The sequence below is a fragment of the Engystomops pustulosus genome, chromosome 3 (assembly GCF_040894005.1).
Source record: "Engystomops pustulosus chromosome 3, aEngPut4.maternal, whole genome shotgun sequence".
Classification (NCBI taxonomy): Eukaryota; Metazoa; Chordata; class Amphibia; order Anura; family Leptodactylidae; genus Engystomops; species Engystomops pustulosus.
The window spans coordinates 83,618,769-83,641,422 of NC_092413.1; the positions used below are offsets into that span (position 1 = coordinate 83,618,769).

The 22,654-nt window shown below is 42.4% G+C and overlaps 1 protein-coding gene across 1 annotated transcript in view; it reads left to right on the top strand.

Annotated features, from left to right (window-relative positions):
* The window catches only part of RPS6KA2 (ribosomal protein S6 kinase A2), a 123,465-nt gene that overhangs the window by 79,800 nt on the left and 21,011 nt on the right, over positions 1-22,654 (top strand). The window contains exons 12-16 of the mRNA XM_072141275.1: positions 1,822-1,924; positions 3,766-3,890; positions 5,494-5,619; positions 9,947-10,036; positions 12,454-12,612. Of these exons, the coding sequence (XP_071997376.1) occupies positions 1,822-1,924; positions 3,766-3,890; positions 5,494-5,619; positions 9,947-10,036; positions 12,454-12,612 (603 nt within the window). The remainder of the gene's footprint in view (positions 1-1,821; positions 1,925-3,765; positions 3,891-5,493; positions 5,620-9,946; positions 10,037-12,453; positions 12,613-22,654) is intronic.

Below are 22,654 nucleotides of genomic sequence, written 5' to 3' on the forward strand. Positions count from 1 at the left end.
TGAACAAAAAACGCAGACACACCCTCGTTGACCATTTTATTTGTTAGAACTGTCGGTCATCGATGTAATCCTTCGAATCGGAAGCAGTCCACAGCAGGCACGGTCCTGGAAGACAAAAATAACACAAACACACAAAAAAGGGCACGCAGCCACAGGGGGGGACAGGCTCGTTGTCTAGGTGGGGGACATGCTCGTTGTCTAGGGGGGGGGGACATGCTCGTTGTCTAGGGGGGGACATGGTCGTTGTCTAGGTGGGGGTACATTCTCGTTGTCTAGGTGGGGGTACATGCTCGTTGTCTAGGGGGGGGTACATGCTCGTTGTCTAGGGGGGGGCATGCTCGTTGTCTAGGGGACATGCTCGTTGTCTAGGGGGGGCATGCTTGTTGTCTAGGGGGGGCATGCTCGTTGTCTGGGGGGGACATGCTCGTTGTCTAGGGGGGGGCATGCTCGTTGTCTGGGGGCGGACATGCCCGTTGTCTGGGGGGGACATGCTCGTTGTCTGGGGGGGACATGCTCGTTGTCTAGGGGGGGGCATGCTCGTTGTCTGGGGGCGGACATGCCCGTTGTCTGGGGGGGACATGCTCGTTGTCTAGGGGGGGACATGCTCGTTGTCTAGGGGAGGACATGCTCGTTGTCTGGGGGGGGCATGCTCGTTGTCTAGGGGAGGACATGCTCGTTGTCTAGGAGGGCATGCTCGTTGTCTAGGGGGAGTGGAATATGCCCCCCAATTATATACATAAATATACATTGGTGCCAGTGGATGCGTTGAAGGTATGAGCAGTGGCGTGGCCAGGGGGTGTGGTTAGGGGGCGTGGCTAGGGTGTGGCTTCTGTGGGTAAAAAAATCGCCGCGGCGCGCTTCGCGCGCCGCCATTTTGTCCCTCTTTCTCCTCCACAAAAGTTGGGAGGTATGCTGTATATACTCTCCTTATACTCTCAAACTCTCCTTATATTTGAGTCAAGAAAAAAAATAAAGTCAATACTTACCATTCCAGCGCCCCCTGCAGGTCCAATCTTCTTCTTCACTTGCCACTGATCTGAAGCTGGTGTCGGACCCAGCGCTGACCTGGAGCTGAAGCAAGGTTTGGACCTGCCTGGTGCGTCAGTGTCATGTGGGCTCACCCGTGCCCCTCTATGCCTGCCAGCGCGGCGCTCACGCCACTTGCCTATCTTCGTTCCTGTTGCGGCGGCGGTGTGGTGCGTACTCGCTGGCTCACTAAGATTTAAAAGGTCAGTGCACTGCTGATTGGTGCTGGCTCTTCCCAGAATCCTTTATTACCCAGCCTCTCCCTGCTCACCCTGCCGGATCTTCGTGCCTCACAGCCTTAGAAAAAGCTTGTTGGATGCCTCGTGGTATTGTTCAGTATTCCCTTTGTGACCTTGGTTCTGTTATTGACTTTGATCCTGTTATGCCTGCCTTGACCTATTGCTACGTCGCTGACTCTGACCCCGGTCTGCCCGTCCCTACTACAAGGGAACGGCTGGCTATATACTACAGGGGGCTGGCTATATACTACAGGGGGCTTGCTAGCTATATTCTGGGAGGCTGGGAATGCATTTCCCACCCTCAGCGTATGCTTGAGCCAATAGCACCTAAAATTAGGTGCTTTGGCTAATACTCGGGTAGGCTTATGCTTGAATATATACGGTATATAGGCATTAGCTGATTGGTTGGCTTGTCAGGTCTAATCTCAAATTGATCTAAAGATAGGTCATTAAATTCTTAATTATGAAAAAAAATGTTGATGTTTCTGCTGCAGTCAATATCAAAAGTATATGATTTTATAAAACAAAATGGTCATATTTCATAAATATTTTACAGAAACTGTACAGGAAGGAAATCAAACCACCTTTTAAACCAGCTGTTGGGCGGCCTGATGATACTTTCCATTTTGATCCAGAGTACACTTCAAGAACACCAACAGGTTAGTCATTATTAATCTCCTTATTTAAAGCAGTGTTCTCACCTGGATATTCACATTTAATTTAATTTATCCGACATATTCAAACATTTCTTCAATTGCATGTTTTTAAATATAAAAGGTGTACCTGTGGGCAGATAATTTCCTGGAAAAGCCCCTGTTCGTATATTGGGAGTTGGGAATGACTGACTCCATATTTACTGGAGCATTTCAGTGCATTTCAGTGCTTTTATGGATGCAATTTACAAGACTATATAAACTTTATAAAAAGAATTATACTGTTTGTCTAACTATACACTATTTTACTTATAGACAGAATAAGATGTTTAACAATATTTTATAGAGAATTATTCAATGTTGGTACTTAATATTAACCCCTCCCCACCGATGCCCTTTTTTCTTCTTTTTTTTGCGTTTCCATTTTTTGCTTTGTTTCTTTTTTATGTTTCTTTATACAGAGCTTTATAAGTTATTGTTTTCGGTGTAATAAATTGTGCTTCCTATTGGAAGTATTTAATTTTCCATGCCATGTACTGGGAAGCGTGAAAAAACTACAAATGCAGTTAACTTGAAGGAAAAATGCCTTGAGGGTTCTGTTTTGCCAGCTGCCACTGTGTGCTTCAAATGACTTAAGATCTGATAAATGTCCCCCTATGATCAAGAGTGACCATGGTCCTCCATGCAGCAACTGGGGGAGGATCATTTCATACATACATTTTCATTTTAACATAGGTAAATACATAATAATAACAAAATATGACAGGACACATTTGTAATCTTTGTAATGACCCCAAAACTGTGAATACTAGCTAAAGATCAATGTCAGGAATGCTGTATATTTGTCACATAAACATACAGAAAATGGAATAAAAAGTGCTTTAAAAGTAGCTATGAATCTTATCAATACAAATCATTCCCTGTCCTACAAAAACAAGAGCTCTTAACTAGCTTCAATAATGGAAAAATAAAAGATAAATCAGAAAATATCATTTATAATATTAAAAACTGTGTCATGTTTTCCCCTATCTCTCTCTCTCAAAAAGAGTGTCCAGTAGGGTTCATGGCTTTACTTTTTTCATGCTTCGAATGTTTACAGATTTATTGTGTTAAACTGGAATCTAGTGTTTAGAAGGACCTGAAAAGTTTGGATCCATACTGAGCTTTTGAAGTTTGGGTCCCCTGGACCCAACCCCGAACTTCATCGGAAGTTTGGGTTCCACTGAACACACCTGCAACTGGTACTGGCCAATGCCACAATTTTAATTGATGGCATTTACATGCCAATGTCGTCATGGGAAGTGCTGATACTCCCTAAAATTGCAGTGCGCAGCACCATAATAGGAGTTCACAGCTGCATTATTTAAATGTCAGCGGCATTTAAACAGTTAACAACCGCATATTGGCCACCAGTGATTGTGGGTGTGGTTCGGTAACAGATTTAAACAGGTTACCACCACAATCTGTGCCAGCACCGATTGCAGGTGTTCCTGGGGTTTGGGTTCAGCACAGATTTTCAAGTTCAGGTCTGGTCAAACCTGAACTTTTGTGGGTCCACTCATCACTACTGGTTACCACACATTACTTATAGGTCGCTACTATACTTTTAAAGGGAGTAAAACATAGAATATAAGCATTGCCAACATTTTACGATAAAGTAAAATGTAAAGGAAAGAGATGTACTTGGATCTCTTGATGGCCATTGCAAAAGCTAAAAAAATTATTTATGATAGTAGAGATTGTAGGTTCCCAAAGAGACAATTGCCTTGTTGTGTCTGTAGTCTTTGTGCCCTTCACTATAAAATGTCCCAGTATGTTACTAATTTTTCAAAACATTTTTCTTACAGATTCACCTGGTATCCCTCCAAGTGCAAACACACATAATCTTTTTAGGGGATTCAGCTATGTAGCAACCAGTTTGGAATATACTCAACCTGATGATCACAATACTTCAGTCAATCCAATTGTGCAGGTACTGTATACACATACTTTGGGGTAAGGGTTGTTTGACCCTGAGCTAGTGCATTACCACGTTGGGAAAGTGCCAATTGCCTGTGCCGCAAAGATAACACAGGTCTAAATCCCGAAGGAATTTGTGGCACCTGCAGTCATTTCCTATTGACAACGACCGGTTAATTGGCGCCCGCCCACCAATGTCAGATGGGCATCCAGCGGGGGATCATGTTTCATGGAAGCTGAGAAATTATTATTTAGTTGGGAGTAGTGACCAAGTTGGAGGTACTTTCAACATTAGTATCTCAGTAGCCTTTAAGAACTCCACTACAAGTGGAGGGTACATGCAATGTGTTGTGTAAACAATTGCTAAAAACGGTATATGCATAACGTAACCAGAAGACATGTAACAGCTTACTGTTCCATTAAGGCTGCATTCACACGGCCTGGCGGGCCTACGGGTGATGTGCTGGAGACTAGAAGGGGTGAGCACTGCTCGCCCCTCTCCTCTCCATAGAAAATAGAGCCACAAGGCCGTTCAAATGGCTGAAGATAAAGCAAATCTTTTTTGCAGCCATGGCTCAGAACAGTGACACTCATTTTGCTCACTGTACCGAGTCCAGGTGCCATAGCCGACATAGGGGAAGTATAGTGGGCCGATATTTTTTACCCCGATGGTCGTGTGAATGGGGCCTGTTCATTTACTTGTATAAAGTTAAAGTCTATTGACTGAGATTCAAGATAAACAAATCTAGGAAAACCAGGAATAAACAAAAAAAAAGGATCAATAATAATATCAACAATATCCCTTCCCAAAATTCATTACGGTGAGAAAACCCACAGAACTAAAGTAAATACAGGAGGGAAAGTTAAAAAGAATCATTGTTCAACGCGACTGGCACCAACGATGAAAATATGGAACATTTAAACAAAGAGATGAGAGATCAAGCAAAAGAATGATGAATTAAATCCTAGTTGTTAATAATCTGATATGATGGAAGATATATACAAAACTAATTCTACTGTAAGAGACTTAAGAACTAAAAGGACAGAAAGCACCAATAAGGTAATCAAAATAAGCTAGCTCAATGGGAGGAGTTATGGGAAAAGTTTAATACCATGGAGGTTTTTTTTGTTTTTTTTGTTTTTTATCTTTCTCCAGGCAGTTCAGGTCTTGGGGAAAAATAGGAAAAATAGAGTTCTCCTTTATCTTAAACTGTATACTCATGTTAATATGTATATATAATTATGATATTGTGGTAATACAAAGGGAAGAGGTGTTATGTATATGTCCCCTTCAGCACATGTATTTGTGCAATATGTTTTCTTTTTGTTTTGTGGATAAATAAATTTCTAATAAAAGAAAAACTAGAAATGCTACAGTTTTCAGTGATTTACGCATCATGTTTTATATATGTCTTGTAATTACTAAGTACACATTACTTGTAAAATCAAAAAATTAGAATTTTTTTAAATTTGCCAAGTTGTCAATTTATGATCTGCTGATGCAGAAAGTTTGCTTTTGCACCTGGAAATCCCTTTTTTTTTTTACCATACTGTGCTACTTTGAAAAAATTATTTCATTGAATTAAGTCTATCATTTTTTTCTACTATTCTTCTAGCAATTACATGGGAACAATATTCAGATTACCGATGGCTATGTGATCAAGGAAAACATTGGCTTAGGCACCTATTCAGTATGTAAACGGTGTGTACACAAATCCACTAATATGGAGTTTGCAGTCAAGGTATGTATTTCAAATGAAGTCATAGATAACTTACTATAAGCTTTAAAATGGCAGTAGCTGATTTTTATACCTTATCTTTTAATAAATCTGTAAGAAGTATGTTTAATGAGTAACATATCAAGGTCATTATATGACTTTTAGTAGTTGCCTCTAGCTGATGGGAGCCAACCTAGCTTCTGTGACTCAATTCTCAGTCAGCTTCCGTCTCTCTGCATCACAAGTTTTGAGGTCTAACAGGTGAAAGACATGAACGGGTGAGTTTGATTTTGATGGGGAAACCTGTTCCACAAATGCCATTCACCTCTTCAGTTAATGTGGCAGATTTATCAAGCTGTCTGATAGTCAGAATATTCCTAGTTACCCATGGCAACCAATTACAGCTCAGCTTTCATTTTACCAGTGCTCATGAATATTTTAAAGGGGAGCTGTGATTGGTTGCCACGGGCAACTGAGAATATTCTGAGACTTTCAGACAGCTTGATAAATCTGCCCCAATGTCTTTTACCATTCAAATGAACAAAACTACACCTAAAACCACCTCAAAGCTGATTGCGATGCAGTTTTAACTGCAACCTGTGACTGGAAGGAGTATAAAATGAGTGACTTTCTTACATAAACTTGCACTTTAACTTTTTGACTAGATTTGCAAAAATCATGTTACCAGTTGAATCAAAAGTATATACAAAGATGGTAAGCTATAGATTGTATTGAAAAAAAAACCTGGTTAATGTGTCACACGCATGGAAATTCACTTAACCCTTCAATTGGCTAAAGATAACAAATGAAAAGCACCAGGCATTGAAAATTTTGTTACATCGGCAGGATGGTGTACACGCTTCACGAATAGGTTTGCCCTATTCAAAGAACAAAGATTTCAGAGAAGTTGCCACAAGACCTTGATGTAATTCCATGCATTCATCATAAAACAAAGAAGGATCCTTAGCTATGGCCTGGGAGATTTTGGAAATATGGATAAAACACATATGACCTTTGAACATCAAAGCAACAGAATCATCGCAAGTTTGGGAGACAAAACCAATTTACTCAAAACCACAGGAAATGGGAAAAAAATATAATTTACAATTGTTCTGTCATGTTTGGCTAATGGAACTAAGCTTCAGCTTGTTATTCCCACCACTAATTACAGTGCACTAACGAAAATGGAAAGAAAAAATGGCTGAAGAAATTTGGAACAGACTTCCAGGAGCAGCATTAAAAAAAAAATCATTGCTGGTTTGGGATATGTTCAAATCTGATGACATGAAAAAATTGGCAAATTCTTCACAAGTTTCTTTAGCCAATATTCCAGGTGGGCTTACACCTGAATTGCAGTACCCAGATTAGTGTTTAAATAAACCTTTTAAATTCTGTGTGCAAAAAATGTGGCATGAGTGGATGTCATCTGGTCAAGCCCAGCTGACAAAAGTTGGAAATTTGATGAAGCCTGATCTAGAATTGATTGCAAAGTGGGCTTGAAATGCATGGGACATGATTCCAGAGGACATGGTGCAACATACCTTCAAGAAATGTGTCATTAGAAAATTCTATACATGGCAGTAAGAGAGATTTGTATGAGAATGAAGGCAGTGATGGTGATGACTGTTAACTCAGTGATGATAACAATGTCAATGCTGATAACCTGACACAAGCTAGTGCCAAAGCTCTGTTTGGACATACATATGATAAGGAGGAATTCAGTTTTGAAGGATTTTAATATGGTTGCTGATTGAGTTATTGTTGATACCATATTGTTTTTGTTCACTCTCTTTTCCACTTATAGATCTAGTTGAGTGGTTTTCTTTGAAATAGCCTAATTAAAAAAATGTTATTGAAGTAGCTGCATCCTCGCCTCCTTTATACTTTTCAGGGAGTCCCGATAATGCCTCCGTCCTCCTTTTTTAGGTCCATTTGCTCAGCACTCACACGCTTTATCTGGGGCACAGCTAGACCTGGGCTCGGCTGGCGGTTTCTGATAAGGCCAAAATCTGTGGGAGGAGTGGGACTACCTGATATCAAGCTCTACCACCAAGTGTCCATTTTGCTACAGCTACTGGATTGGCAATTTCATCTACCTAACAAACAATGGGTTCGCCTTGAGCAATATAGCTCTACAATGCCGATACATATACTCCCCTGGGTGTCATCCCAACACATAGAAATCGAACCTCAGAAGTTATTCCTTGCCCACACTTTAAAACTATCGAGATCCCTCGTTCACCGCAAAATCCTCTCCAGACCATTCAGTCCACTTAAGTCTTTGTTACACAATCCAGATTTCACACCTGCTTTCACTAGAGCCCTATTTCTAGGCCGCTCAAAACACGAAGACATCCATATGTACAACATGCTTGGAGAAGCAGAGATCCCTCCCATGGATGAGTTACTGGAGGTATCAGCAGCCTCCAACCTCTCATGGTTAGAAGTAGCTGCTGCATTTCCCACCCTAGACTATTCACGTCAATGTGTTTTTTTTGTCGTAAAATTTGGTTTTGAAACATTATATTGATCAGGGGCAGAGAAGCAATCAAATGAGGTCTGTCAATTAGGATTTTATACTTAGTGTCAGGTTCTTTTTACATCAAGTAGAAACAATCAAAATACATTTTGTGCTACTTTTTCATTTTAATTATTTAATTTAATATTTGTGTCACTAAAACTCTCCTGTAATCTTGGAACATCTTCAATTTGATTTATGCAAATTAAAAAAATGAAATTAAGACTTAAGTTTGTACTTGATTTAATTGCTGCATCTTGTGGTATTTTTAATTCAAAATGAAAAATGTAAAATACAGTCATAGTTAATACACCTTGCAGTGCTCTGTGTTCCAAGCATTTAAATAAGTTCCCTCATTTTCCAATTTTCTTTTTCAAAAATACCTGAGGAGGTTTTGGTTTGTATTAGTCACCACCACTGAATGTCTACATTGTTTACAAATTGCTTATGAAAAAAAAAATGCTAAAAAAATGTAAATAGAATCAAGCTGGACGAGATACAGTACTCAAGGAAATCAAACATTCCTTAAATACTTGCACCCACAAAAGAAATCAGACACTCCTAAAAGAAATGCACTCAAATGCCCTTACAACAATAGAACAATAATTGTTGGATAGAGCTGGGCTCTTACACACAGATTTAGTAGTCCTGGTGGCAACACTCCACTTGTGAGAATGAACATTGTGGCTGTTTCCAGTCACCAGGGGCAGCCAAGTGCTACATGTAGCATTGAAATTGTGATCCAGTAAAGTGGCGCACTCGGAGTAGGATTAACGAACAGAATTTAATATAAGTCTAAAAGCACAATGCGTTTCGGGGTTTAGAAAAACCTCTTTATCAAGTGAACAGAGACTATAGCGGAGAGGAGATTCAGATACTCTGATCTCTTGGGGATCACTGTAAAGAGTTAGTGAAAGGTAGTGGAGGAAGTGTCATGGTTTGGAGGATGGACCTCTCATATAGCTTCATGGCAGAGTGAATGCAAGTGTGTATCAGAACCTTCTTTAACATTAACACACGGTTCCTTTCTTGCATTCTTCACATCTTCAATTTTCATGCATGACAATGCCCCCTGTCACACAGCAAAACAGGAAAAGTGTTTCCTTGAAACAGAGTCCTGATCTAAACCCAACAGAAAACTTCTGGAAAGTCTTTGGTGACAAACTTTTGACCAAGAAACCCACAACAGTCATAGAACAGTGGAAGAGAATGGAAGAAGAGTTGACCAAAATCACACAAGAGCAGTGTGAGAGACTAGTGATGTCCTGTGGCCACAGATGTGCTGAAATTATTCAAAGCAAAGGCCTGTGCACTCCCTACTGATTGGTGACTGATATAATCTTCAAAAAATGTAATTATAATCATTCTCTGTGCTACAGTAATTGCTGATGTATCTAATTATGAGCATCACATTTTTTGCTAAATAAAGGTTTTATGTTAATAATTGGTTACAAATTTTGTTGGTGTTTTTGTAGGAATAACCTTATAAAGCATACAAATTTTGTTGGTGTTTTTGTAGGAATAACCTTATAAAGCATATCTACCAGGGCTTCCGACAAACAAGCCTGATGGTCTCTGAGCTCCATAGGTGTTAATGGAGCCTGGAGCCGTCAAGCTCATTTGCATAACTTAAAAAAATTCTTAAAAACAAGGGCAAAAGAAGCTTAAGAGAAGAGCAGATCCAGAGGGGGCACACTCCAGTATGTCCAGTATATCAACTTGGGGGTAGATGTCCTTTCACAGTTATATTTGGAGGTAGCAATATTATTTTATTTTTATATATTTTGTTCTAAAGATTTTGTTAAATTCCTTTTAATTTTTTTTTTTTTACAGATAATTGATAAAAGCAAGAGGGATCCATCAGAGGAAATAGAGATTCTTTTAAGATATGGACAACATCCAAATATCATTACTTTAAAGGACGTGAGAGGGTTTTATATTTACTTATATTTACTCTGTTACCTTAATTTTTTTATTTCAATTAGCTAGCTTTCTAGTTCATAACTGTAATCCATGCTAGCTTCTTACAATTTTAGTTAACTATTTGCTACAACAGAGGGTTAATTTCCAAATGTGAAAGTACGCTACAATTGGCCCCAGTCTCTTAATGGAGTTAACAGTGGTCGAAACCGTCTGGGGACAAAAAGTAAATGGTATAAATGTACGATGGTGGTCTCTTGAGTGAGGAAGTATGGATAAACCTGTGGGAGCTGCATTATGAAATTATCTGCTGAATGAAAAACCATAAAGCATCTATGGTAATTGTAGCCCTGATTTTAATCAAATATCAACGTATGCGTCCTTCCAAAAAATATATTTATTTTCACTGAATGAATAGAAGGCACTAAAATATAAGCTTTATTCTTACAATTTAAAAAAAAAATTATTCTAAAAAAACATCAGAAGGGCAAAACCCTTTAAAAACGAACCATACACTTATTCTATACTGGCCTACCATCAATTGTTGTGTATATGATGCTCATTTCGCCCAATTATGGGCTAGCTATTCTTGATAAAATCGTATTCAGGCCAGTTAATAAAAGAGACTATTCTCGTCTTTGACCCTAATCTTGACCCTACGTGTTTCAGCCAGTGGCACCTCCTCAGTGGTCTCAATTTCACTTACAAATTCTTTATTCTCCGAAAAATTCAGATCAGACCAGACTAAACATTCAGTATATATATAAAAAAAATTATTTATGGTCTCTCACAGATATAGTTGCTTCCAGTGAGTTTCTGTATAATCTTTTCCAAGCTTGCACTATGACCATTAGATCACGGCCTGTTTCGGCTATTGGTTAATTTGCATACATTCTTGTAGAGAGCTCAGTACGTCTGCAAACTTTATTATGCAAGTGTCCATATATAATGGTCCAATGTGTAATAAATTCCCCAGAGGAAGCCCGCTTGGCGGGCGATACGCGTGGGGCATTTGTGATCTCCCGGTTTCCCAGTCCTGACTCCTATTGGTAATGTAGCCATTTATACCATTTTTTTTTTCTGCACTACTGTCTCGATTGTATTTGGGAACTCTTTGATTGTGGTATGTTACTCTGCACTTGAACATTACCTTAGTTGAGTAGCATTTAGCTCTGTTACACTCTATACTGATCTTTATCTTCATTATACTATCTGGGCTCAGGCGGATCATTGTTCTTTCTTTCCCTATATGGGATTTTTAATTGTTTTTATTTTACATATTGGTATTCAATAAAGATTGACAATTTTTTGCATCTGCCTTTCTCTTTCTCTTGGTTTCCAATGCGTAATAAATTAACACCAGCGATTTTTAGGCCATTATCTTATGCGTGTGGACATGTGATCCCAAATTTTTGGCTTCCTAGTCACACATTACTCCTTACAGCCGATCACTGGAGTTTCTATGCATTAAGTCATTATTTATACATTCTAAAATGCTGCAGCTCCACCAGAGCCAGTGATATTATTGACTCAAGGCAATAGATAGCCTATGTCAGCCACTGTCAGACTCTCAGCATATCCAGCTCAACATAAGGACAGTGAGCCACACATTATGATTTCACTGCCCATGATGGATATGCTTCACTTTCACTAATTTGTAGTTTAAGTGGCAAGACATCTGCGTACGGTTTAAGAAAATGCTGAGTGACCAGTTGTCATATTACCCTTCACTATATATGAGGTGTCAGTTGTGTATAGGACAGAAAGCTGATTTAAACAAACTGCTTAAATAAGGAAGAAAGGCAAAGGAAAAAGGATGGCACAGGTACATCTGTTTTATATAGTATATTAGAAAGTTTATAATTAACTTCTGCACTTTCCACTTATGCGATTTTGAGAAAAGATTAGATGAATTTTAATCAATTACAGTACAGGCGGTCCCCTACTTAAGAACACTTACAGGCGACCCGTAGTTAAAGACAGACCCCTCTACCCACTGTGACTTCTGGTGAAGCTCTTTGGAAGCTTTACTTGAGTTCGAGACTGCAGTGATCAGCTGTAAGGTGTCTATAATGAAGCTTTATTGATAATCCTTGGTCCAATTACAGCAAAAAATTTTGAAACTCTTTTTATCACTGAGATAATTTTTTTTTGTCTGTATCTACAATTATAAAATGTACATGTATATGTAATATGTAACCCGGGGACTGCCTGTATATTATAAATGTTTACCTCTTTTCTTTTATTAACACATATAGAAGTCTATTCAGTGCCATAAATATGCAAATAAATGTGCATGGCAATTTATTTTTCACATATAGTTTTTAAGGAAAAAAGTGACAGATTTACTATGATTGTTGTTATTCCATTGAGTTATATTTTCTTTGTTATTTTAAATATGATAATGATTGTGAACACAGGTCTATGATGATGGAAAGTATGTCTACTTGGTCATGGAATTAATGAGAGGAGGAGAACTACTGGACAAAATTCTGCGTGAGAAATATTTTTCAGAGCGAGAAGCTAGCGATGTGCTTTGTGTGATCAGTAAGACTGTGGATTACCTCCATTCACAAGGAGTAAGTTTTTATTTACTGGGTCAATGTCTGTGTAATATGTTATGAACATTTAAATGTTATATAATGATTCAGTCTACATAGTGTGTGCTGAATCCGATTAAATAAACTTCTCTAAGCCGACTCTGCACTGAGATCAGCCAGTCAAACTAGGGTTAAAGTACCCTATGGGTAAAAATAGTAAAAAATAATAATAATCAGAATAATTAAACCTAAAAGTTTAATTCACCCCTTTCCCCAGAACTCATATAAAAATAAAAAGCGAGCCACCAGAACACGGCACAAATGCGTTTTTACATTGATTTCACTGCATTTAAAAATGTTTTTCCTGCTTCCCAGTTCAAGACATGGAATAATAAATACCATCACTAAGAAGTACAATTTGTTAAGCAGAAATAAGCTCTCATACAGCTCTGTACACAGAAAAATTTAAGCTATAGATATATTTGAAGGTGGGAGAAGGCTGCACCCCATTTTTCATATATACAGTACAGCTAGTGGCAGGTTCCTTCAGAGCCCTAGTAACTATCTGACGCCCGTCTTTTAGCTAAAAATTGTTTTCCTCAGATCCCCATAAAATCAGAGTTATAAACTTGCCTGGTATCTATACATCTTTAGAATGAGTAGAGGGGTGTGGCCGAATGTCATGTGACCAGGGTGACATCATCACTGGTCCTTTAGCCTTTTAACATTAGCAAACTGTACACCATGCACATATCTGACCTCATAAAAAATCACAGCATGGACTTTTACTTATCACCATACATGCTGCTGTGATTTCAAATGATATGATTTCATGAGATATATATACTTGGTGTACAGATTTCTAATGTTAGAAGGCTAAATGAGCTGCAATGATGTCACCCTGGTTACATGACATTACTGCTGCATGCAGAGATAGCAACGTGAGGAGCTGCTGGATTTAGGCTGAGAAGGCCACGCCCACCTCGACTCGCCATAGACATACTTAGACACCAGGTAAAATTTTAATGTTGAATATATAGGAATCCGAAAGGAACAATTTATAGCTACAAAAGGGTGCCAGTTAGTTACAAGGGCTCTATGAAAACCTGCCACCACCTAAATTCAGTTTTAACTACTACAGTATGGCTGTGGGACATGCAGTAACTCCTGGCCATTTCATGTGCAAAGACAATTTGTTTCTTTGTGCAATAATCAATCTATGTAAAGAAGAAATGTATGTAAATGTCATGAAACAATTGCATATATGGATATGGAAAGTATTAAAACCCCTTTACATTTTTCACTCTTTTTTTCATTGCAACTAATTGGTAAGGTCAAAAAAGTCCTTGTTTGTGCTCATTTATGTATACTTTGCACCAACAGAAATGTCAATATTTTTGCTAATTTATTAACCCTTACAGATTAGACGAATACGACGAATAGACAAAGCATGCGCTTATATCTGTGTGATTCCTGCCTCAAAGCATAGCAACAAGGCAACCTATCTACCATCCTATCTAGCCAGGAATCCTCACACACACTTATCAGGAGTGCAGCATGGAGAACTACTGTTCATTCGTAGCATCTCCCTGTCGGATACCTTCCCAGCATGGATTAGGCCTGTTCCTTCAGTACACAGCGACCGCGACCCCGTCAAGCACTAGGCCGCGCTCAGCCACTCAGGTACCATAGAGAATCCAGCTCCCTTAAGCCCAAAAAGGTCAGGCCCCGGTGGGGGATGTTGCACATTCATCTTTCCTAAATTGTGACCAGTCTTCCTGTCCCTGCAGCTGACTGTTTCACTGTTGGGAGTGTATTTGCAAGGTGTTGAGCAGTACTTGGTTTTCTCCACATATGCCGCATAGAATTAACACCAAAAAGTCTCATATGAACAGAGAATCTTATTTCACGTAGTCTGGGAATCCTGCATGTGTTTTTTGCAAACTGTATACAGACTTCCATATGTCTTGCACTGAGAAGAAGCTTCCATCTGCACACTCATCCATAAGCACCGACTGTTGGAGGGCTGCAGTGATCGTTGACTTTGGAACTTTCTCTCATCTTCCTACTGCATCTCTGGAGCTCAGTGATCTTGTAGTTCTTCTTTACCTCTCTCACCGAAGTTCTTCTCCTACAATTGCTTAATCTGGATGGACGGCAAGTCAAGGAAAAGTTGTGGTCATCCCCAACTTCTTCTATTTAAGGATTATGGAGTTCACTGTGCTCTTAGGAACCTTGGGTGCTGCAGAAATTCTTTAGTACCATATTTTTCGGACTAAAATGCGCACAAAAAATCCTTTGATTTTTTCAGAAATCAAAGGTACGCCTTATAGTCCGGTGCGCCTTATATATGAACTATACAGGCATCCTGCCCTCCCCTAGCACGAAGAGACCAGAGCTGCCATAGTGCCGACCATGAGGCAATCCTCAGCAGCAGTAAGCAATCCCCCATACCTGCCAGCCCTGTAACAGGGGAAAGAGAAGGAGCCACAGGGAACCCCACAGGAATAACACCCTGCCTGAGGAGGGAAAAAGAGGGAGACAGCTTAACCCTTGCAGAATTAACCCCCAGCAGCCCATACCTCTGAGACCGTTGCTCAGTGACACGCAGGACTCGCAGGCCCGGCGTCAGCACCCGGCTGACCCGGGCAAGTGCCGGGGCCCCGGAGCTCCCCAGGGGCCCACCGGGAAATTATGGGAAATTTTTTTTTTTAAAATGCCATCAGCGGTGCCGCGATGGCATCCTGCGGCGGTGCGGTGAGCTTACTTACTGTGCCGCCGGGCTTGACGGGGGGGCGGCGTCAGACAGACAGTGACAGAGTGATCCGGACAGAACGAGTCAGGAGACTGAAGAGTGGAGCGGACGGATCATCGCTGGAGCCGAGTGGAGACGGAGTACCTGCATCCTGGTGGTAAGTTCCCAGTTTTTTTATTTAATTAAACTGTGGGGGCCCGGGCCAGCTACTTATTAATTAATATAGGCTGCAGCCAGGCCATGATAATTTATAGAGGCTGCAGCCTGGGCACTAGTCTGTGGGCATGGCCGGGGCTGGGCCTAAAAATTAATATAGACTGCACTGCAGCCTGGCCCTGGGCTTAATTATTAATATCTGCTGCAGCCAGGCCATGAGAATGTTTTCATAGAGGCTGCAGTGGGCCCTGGGCACTGTGGGCATGGCTGGGGCTGGGCCTAATAATTAATATAGGCTTCACCGCAGCCTGGGCCTAATAATTAATATAGGCTTCACCGCGGCCTGGGCCTAATAATTAATATAGGCTTCACCGCGGCCTGGGCCTAATAATTAATATAGGCTGCACCGCGGCCTGGGCCTAATAATTAATATAGACTGCACCGCGGCCTGGGCCTAATAATTAATATAGGCTGCACCGTGGCCTGGGCCTAATAATTAATATAGGCTGCAGCCTGGGCCCAATAATTAATTTAGGCTGCAGCCTGGGCCCAATAATTAATATAGGCTGCAGCCTGGGCCCAATAAATAATATAGGCTGCAGCCTGGGCCCAATAAATAATATAGGCTGCAGCCTGGGCCCAATAATTAATATAGGCTGCAGCCTGGGCCCAATAAATAATATAGGCTGCAGCCTGGACCTAATAATTAATATAGGCTGCAGCCTGGGCCCAATAATTAATATAGGCTGCAGCCTGGGCCCAATAAATAATATAGGCTGCAGCCTGGGCCCAATAATTAATATAGGCTGCAGCCTGGGCTCAATAATTAATATAGGCTGCAGCCTGGGCCCAATAATTAATATAGGCTGCAGCCTGGGCCCAATAATTAATATAGGCTGCAGCCTGGGCCCAATAAATAATATAGGCTGCAGCCTGGGCCTAATAATTAATATAGGCTGCAGCCTGGGCCTAATAATTAATATAGGCTGCAGCCTGGGCCCAATAATTAATATAGGCTGCAGCCTGGGCCCAATAATTAATATAGGCTGCAGCCTGGGCCCAATAATTAATATAGGCTGCAGCCTGGGCCCAATAAGTAATATAGGCTGCAGCCTGGGCCCAATAATTAATATAGGCTGCAGCCTGGGCCCAATAATAGATAGAGGCTACAGCATGGGCCTAATTAATCATAGAGGCCTCAGTTCAACATATTAATTAAGGCTAAAATTATGAAGGGCTATATTAGCCAATAAATAATTTATCCATGGGTCCTGTAGTTAATCCCTTGGGGCTGTATATAATTTTTCCTTGTGGGCTGAATGTAAATTTTCCATGGGTGCTGAATGTAATTAATTCATGGGGGATGTATTTAATGACTTAATGGAGCCTGTATGTACCCTAAAACTACAAGGGGGTTGTATATAATTTATTTGTAATCATCCAGGTCCAGAATCAAAAACAGTAAAACAGCTCTGAGAAAACAGAATATCTGGATTCATTGACTTCCGGTAAGTGAACCATAGTTGCTTAAGGAGCCATAATGTATCTTGGCTTGTCCTTTAGTATTATAGTAGTATATAGGCAGATACTGGAAGTGCACATAGCAGGGCAGCTAAGATAGACCTGTGGTCCACCATTTTGTTGATTCCTGGTGGTCTTGCCTGTCTGATACAATCAGACATTTGTCCAATATCAACATTTGCCTAAGTTATCAGAACTCCATTAAGAAGTTCTTTGAAAAATCAAGAAGTCGTGAGCTTTGGAAGAAACCAAGAAAGTAAGTTATTGTGTTGATAAAGAAAAGGGGCCATTTTTATGCTTATTTATAGTCCAGTATGGATAACAGTGATCAGGCACAAGAACCGACAGATCAACATGCACCTCCTTCCAAGAGATACAAGTCTGGAAGCCAGAAAAGAAAAGAGAAGCAGATATTGGAAGAGAAAATCAAGAAACTACCTTCCATTGAGCGCTTCTTCAGGAAGAGCACACAGAAAGAGAATGAAGAGTCTTCAACTTCCACTGTATCTAATACTGAACCAAGTGTCAGTGCATCTCAAGAAGGATGTTCCAGCAGTGAGAATGTTGTTGAACTGGCTGTAGATGCTCCACAACAGCCAGTCTTAGTTTGTCATTCTGGACCACAGCCAGAGCTTAGTGATGATCCAGCAGAATGGCCTGATATAATCACTGATGCACTGAGATGTCCAACCATAAAAAGGGGTCCTAAACAAGTTAAGCTGGAAGATTTTCCTCTTTCAGAATTTCAAGATGGTACAAAGAGACGATTTTCTTCTGCCCATTATTACCGATTGATTGGTACAGGAGAAAAAGTTGCACGGGATTGGCTGATATACTGAGTGCTCGGAGATTCGTTATATTGTTTTTGTTGCAAGCTTTTTGATAATGACTCAAAATTAGAGATGAGCGAACATACTCGTCCGAGCTTGATGCTCGATCGAGCATTAGCGTACTCGTAACTGCTCGTTGCTCGGACGAGTATTTCGCCCGCTCGAGAAAATGGCAGCTCCCGCCGTTTTGCTTTTTGGCGGCCAGAAACAGAGCCAATCACAAGCCAGGAGACTCTGCACTCCACCCAGCATGACGTGGTACCCTTACACGTCGATAGCAGTGGTTGGCTGGCCAGATCAGGTGACCCTGGGATAGACTAGCCGCTGCCCGCGCTGCTCGGATCATTCTCTGTCTGGATGCCGCTAGGGAGAGAGCTGCTGCTGGTCAGGGAAAGCGTTAGGGTGTTCTATTAGCTTACTGTTAGGCAGGAGTGATTCTACAACAACCCAACAGCCCTTCTTAGGGCTACAATAACGTTATATATTTTTTTTTTATTTGCTTGTGGCTGGGCTTGCTGGCACTAGTAGTGCAGCTAGTACCATATTGTGAGGAATTAGCAGGGGGACTTGCTACCGTTGTGTTTAGCTCTTAGTGACACGCATATCCACCTCAAACACCAAAGTGGGAAAATTTATTAGGGGTTTGATTTCAATTAGGCACAGTCTGCCAGTTTCTTTTTATTTTACGTTTATTTTTTTAATAACTCAGTGTCATCTCATCTTGCATAGTAGTGTGCTTTAATACTTGGCTAGAAAATAGCCATAGGAGAATCCAAACGGCTTACTTACGCCTACAGTAGCGTTATATATATTTGATTTCTGGTTGATCTGCTGGTGGCTGTAGTTGCTGCAGTGCATCTACTAGCAAATTGTCAGCAATTTGGAGTGAGACTTGCGACCACTGTGTTTTGCGCTTAGTGACGCACATATCCATCGCAAAGACCGAAGTGGGAAAATTTATTAGGGCCCGGGGTTGGATTTCAATTAGGCACAGTCTGCCATTTCCTTTTTTATTTTACGTTTATTTTTTTCATAACTCAGCATCATCTCATCTGGCATAGTAGTGTGCTTTAATACTTGGCTAGAAAATAGCCATAGGAGAATCCAAACGGCTTACTTACGCCTACAGTAGCGTTATATATATTTGATTTCTGGTTGATCTGCTGGTGGCTGTAGTTGCTGCAGTGCATCTACTAGCAAATTGTCAGCAATTTGGAGTGAGACTTGCGACCACTGTGTTTTGCGCTTAGTGACGCACATATCCATCGCAAAGACCGAAGTGGGAAAATTTATTAGGGCCCGGGGTTGGATTTCAATTAGGCACAGTCTGCCATTTCCTTTTTTATTTTACGTTTATTTTTTTCATAACTCAGCGTCATCTCATCTGGCATAGTAGTGTGCTTTAATACTTGGCTAGAAAATAGCCATAGGAGAATCCAAACGGCTTACTTACGCCTACAGTAGCGTTATATATATTTGATTTCTGGTTGATCTGCTGGTGGCTGTAGTTGCTGCAGTGCATCTACTAGCAAATTGTCAGCAATTTGGAGTGAGACTTGCGACCACTGTGTTTTGCGCTTAGTGACGCACATATCCATCGCAAAGACCGAAGTGGGAAAATTTATTAGGGCCCGGGGTTGGATTTCAATTAGGCACAGTCTGCCATTTCCTTTTTTATTTTACGTTTATTTTTTTCATAACTCAGCGTCATCTCATCTGGCATAGTAGTGTGCTTTAATACTTGGCTAGAAAATAGCCATAGGAGAATCCAAACGGCTTACTTACGCCTACAGTAGCGTTATATATATTTGATTTCTGGTTGATCTGCTGGTGGCTGTAGTTGCTGCAGTGCATCTACTAGCAAATTGTCAGCAATTTGGAGTGAGACTTGCGACCACTGTGTTTTGCGCTTAGTGACGCACATATCCATCGCAAAGACCGAAGTGGGAAAATTTATTAGGGCCCGGGGTTGGATTTCAATTAGGCACAGTCTGCCATTTCCTTTTTTATTTTACGTTTATTTTTTTCATAACTCAGCGTCATCTCATCTGGCATAGTAGTGTGCTTTAATACTTGGCTAGAAAATAGCCATAGCAATAGGATAGCATCGTTTGGTTTTAAAAACTAAAAAACACACAAAAAAAAAAAAACACAAAAAAACGTTAAAAAAAAAATTAAAGTTATAACTCTCATTTTCAAAATGTTTAACCCGAGGGCTAGGGGTAGAGGACGAGGGCGGGGACGTGGGCGTCCAACTACTGCAGGGGTCAGAGGCCGTGGTCCTGGGCGGGGTGAGACACCACCTGCTTATGAGGGAGCAGGGGAACGCCGCAGAGCTACACTCCCTAGGTTCATGTCTGAAGTTACTGGGACTCGTGGTAGAGCACTGTTGAGGCCAGAACAGTGCGAACAGGTGATGTCGTGGATTGCCGACAATGCTTCGAGCAATTTGTCCACCAGTCAGTCTTCCACGCAGTCCACCCATGTCACCGAAATCGGCACTCCTCCAGCTCCTGCACCTCAGCCTCCTCCCCCCCAGTCTGCCCCCTCCCCGCAAAATTTGCCATTTGAACCGGCATACTCTGAGGAACTGTTTTCTGGACCCTTCCCACAGTCACAAACCACTTGTCCGGTTGCTGATGAGCAATTTTCCGATGCCCAGGTTTTCCACCAGTCGCAGTCTGTGGGTGATGATGACCTTGTTGACGTACTGGAAGAAGTGTGTAAAGAGGTGTCCGACGATGAGGAGACACGGTTGTCAGACAGTGGTGAAGTTGTTGTCAGGGCAGGAAGTCCGAGGGGGGAGCAGACTGAGGGATCGGAGGATGATGAGGTGACAGACCCAAGCTGGGTTGAGAGGCCGGGTGAACACAGTGCTTCTGAGACGGAGGAGAGTCCTCGACCAGAACAGGTTGGAAGAGGCAGTGGTGGGGCCAGACGGAGAGGCAGGGCCAGAGCTGGTGCATCAGCGCCAAATGTGTCAACTAGTGAAGCTCCCGTGGCGAGGGCTCCTGCGGCGAGGGATAGATTTTCAGAAGTCTGGAGGTTCTTTAAGGAAACACCGGATGACCGACGGACTGTGGTGTGCCACATTTGCCAAACCAGGATCAGCAGGGGTTCCACCACTAATAGCTTAACTACCACCAGTATGCGCAGGCATATGAATGCTAAACACCCCACTCAGTGGCAACAAGCGCGTTCACCTCCGGCCGTGCACACCACTGCTCCTTCCCCTGTGTCAGCTGATAGTCAGCCCCCTGCCCAGGACCCTGCCACAAAAACCCCATCGTCGCCTCCACGATCCTCCACAGCATCCACCAGCGTTCAGCTCTCCATACCCCAGACGCTGGAGCGGAAACGCAAATATAGTGCAACCCACCCGCACGCCCAAGCCCTTAATGTGCACATCTCCAGATTGCTAAGCCTGGAGATGCTGCCCTATAGGCTAGTAGAGACCGAGGCCTTTCGCAGCCTCATGGCGGCGGCCGCCCCTCGGTATTCGGTCCCCAGCCGCCACTACTTTTCCCGATGTGCCGTCCCAGCCCTGCACCAGCACGTGTCAGACAACATAATCCGTGCCCTGACCAACGACGTTTCTGACAAGGTCCACCTGACCACAGACACGTGGACGAGTGCTGCCGGGCAGGGCCACTATATATCGCTGACGGCACATTGGGTTAACTTGGTGGAGGCTGGGACCGAGTCTGACCCTGCGGCTGGTCATATACTGCCGACGCCGAGGATTGCGGGGCCTACCTCGGTCCAGGTGTTTCAGGCCTACTATGCCTCCTCCTCCTCCCACCCCTCCTCCACCTCCTCCTCCGAACGACCATCCGTGGGCATGGCGCCATCAGTCGGTAGCTCTAGGCACAGCAGCAGTGCCGTCGCTAAGCGACAGCAGGCAGTGCTCAAACTGCTGAGCCTAGGCGATAAAAGGCACACCGCCCAAGAGCTATTACAGGGCATCACGGCGCAGACTGATCTGTGGCTGGCACCGCTGAACCTGAAGCCAGGCATGGTTGTGTGTGACAACGGCCGTAACCTGGTGGCGGCTCTGCAACTCGGCAGACTGACACATGTGCCATGCCTGGCCCATGTGTTAAATCTGATAGTTCAGCGTTTCCTCAAGACATACCCCAATCTGTCTGATTTGCTCACGAAGGTGCGCCGCATCTGTGCGCATTTCAGGAAGTCCAGCACAGATGCTGCCACTCTCAGGGCAGCGCAGCGCCGCCTCCAACTGCCCGCTCACCGACTGTTGTGCGACGTGCCCACGAGGTGGAATTCAACACTGACCATGTTATCCAGAGTTTACCAGCAGCGCCGAGCGATTGTAGACTGCCAGATGTCAACTTCCACCAGAACTGGTAGTCAGGTCAGTCAGCTTCCTCAAGTCTACAATGAGGAGTGGACGTGGATGTCTGATATCTGTCAGGTGCTGAGTAACTTTGAGGAGTCAACACAGATAGTCAGTGGCGATGCCGCCATCATCAGCCTCACCATCCCGCTGCTTGGCCTGTTGAAAAACTCTCTGGTCAGCATGAAGTCGGAAGCTTTGCGCTCCTCACAAGAGACGGGGGAAGAAGATTCCCTTGTTGATAGCCAAAGCACCCTTAGGTCTGTTTCTCAGCGCATATCGGAGGAGGTGGAGGAGGAGGAGAATGTTGGCGAGACACAAGAGGGGACCATTGTTGAGTCCTTCACTGTTGAGCGTGTATGGGCAGAAGAAGAGGAGTTGGAGGAGTTGGAGGAGGAGGAAATGGACAGTCAGGCCAGTGAGGGGAGTGAATTCTTACGCGTTGGTACTCTGGCGCATATG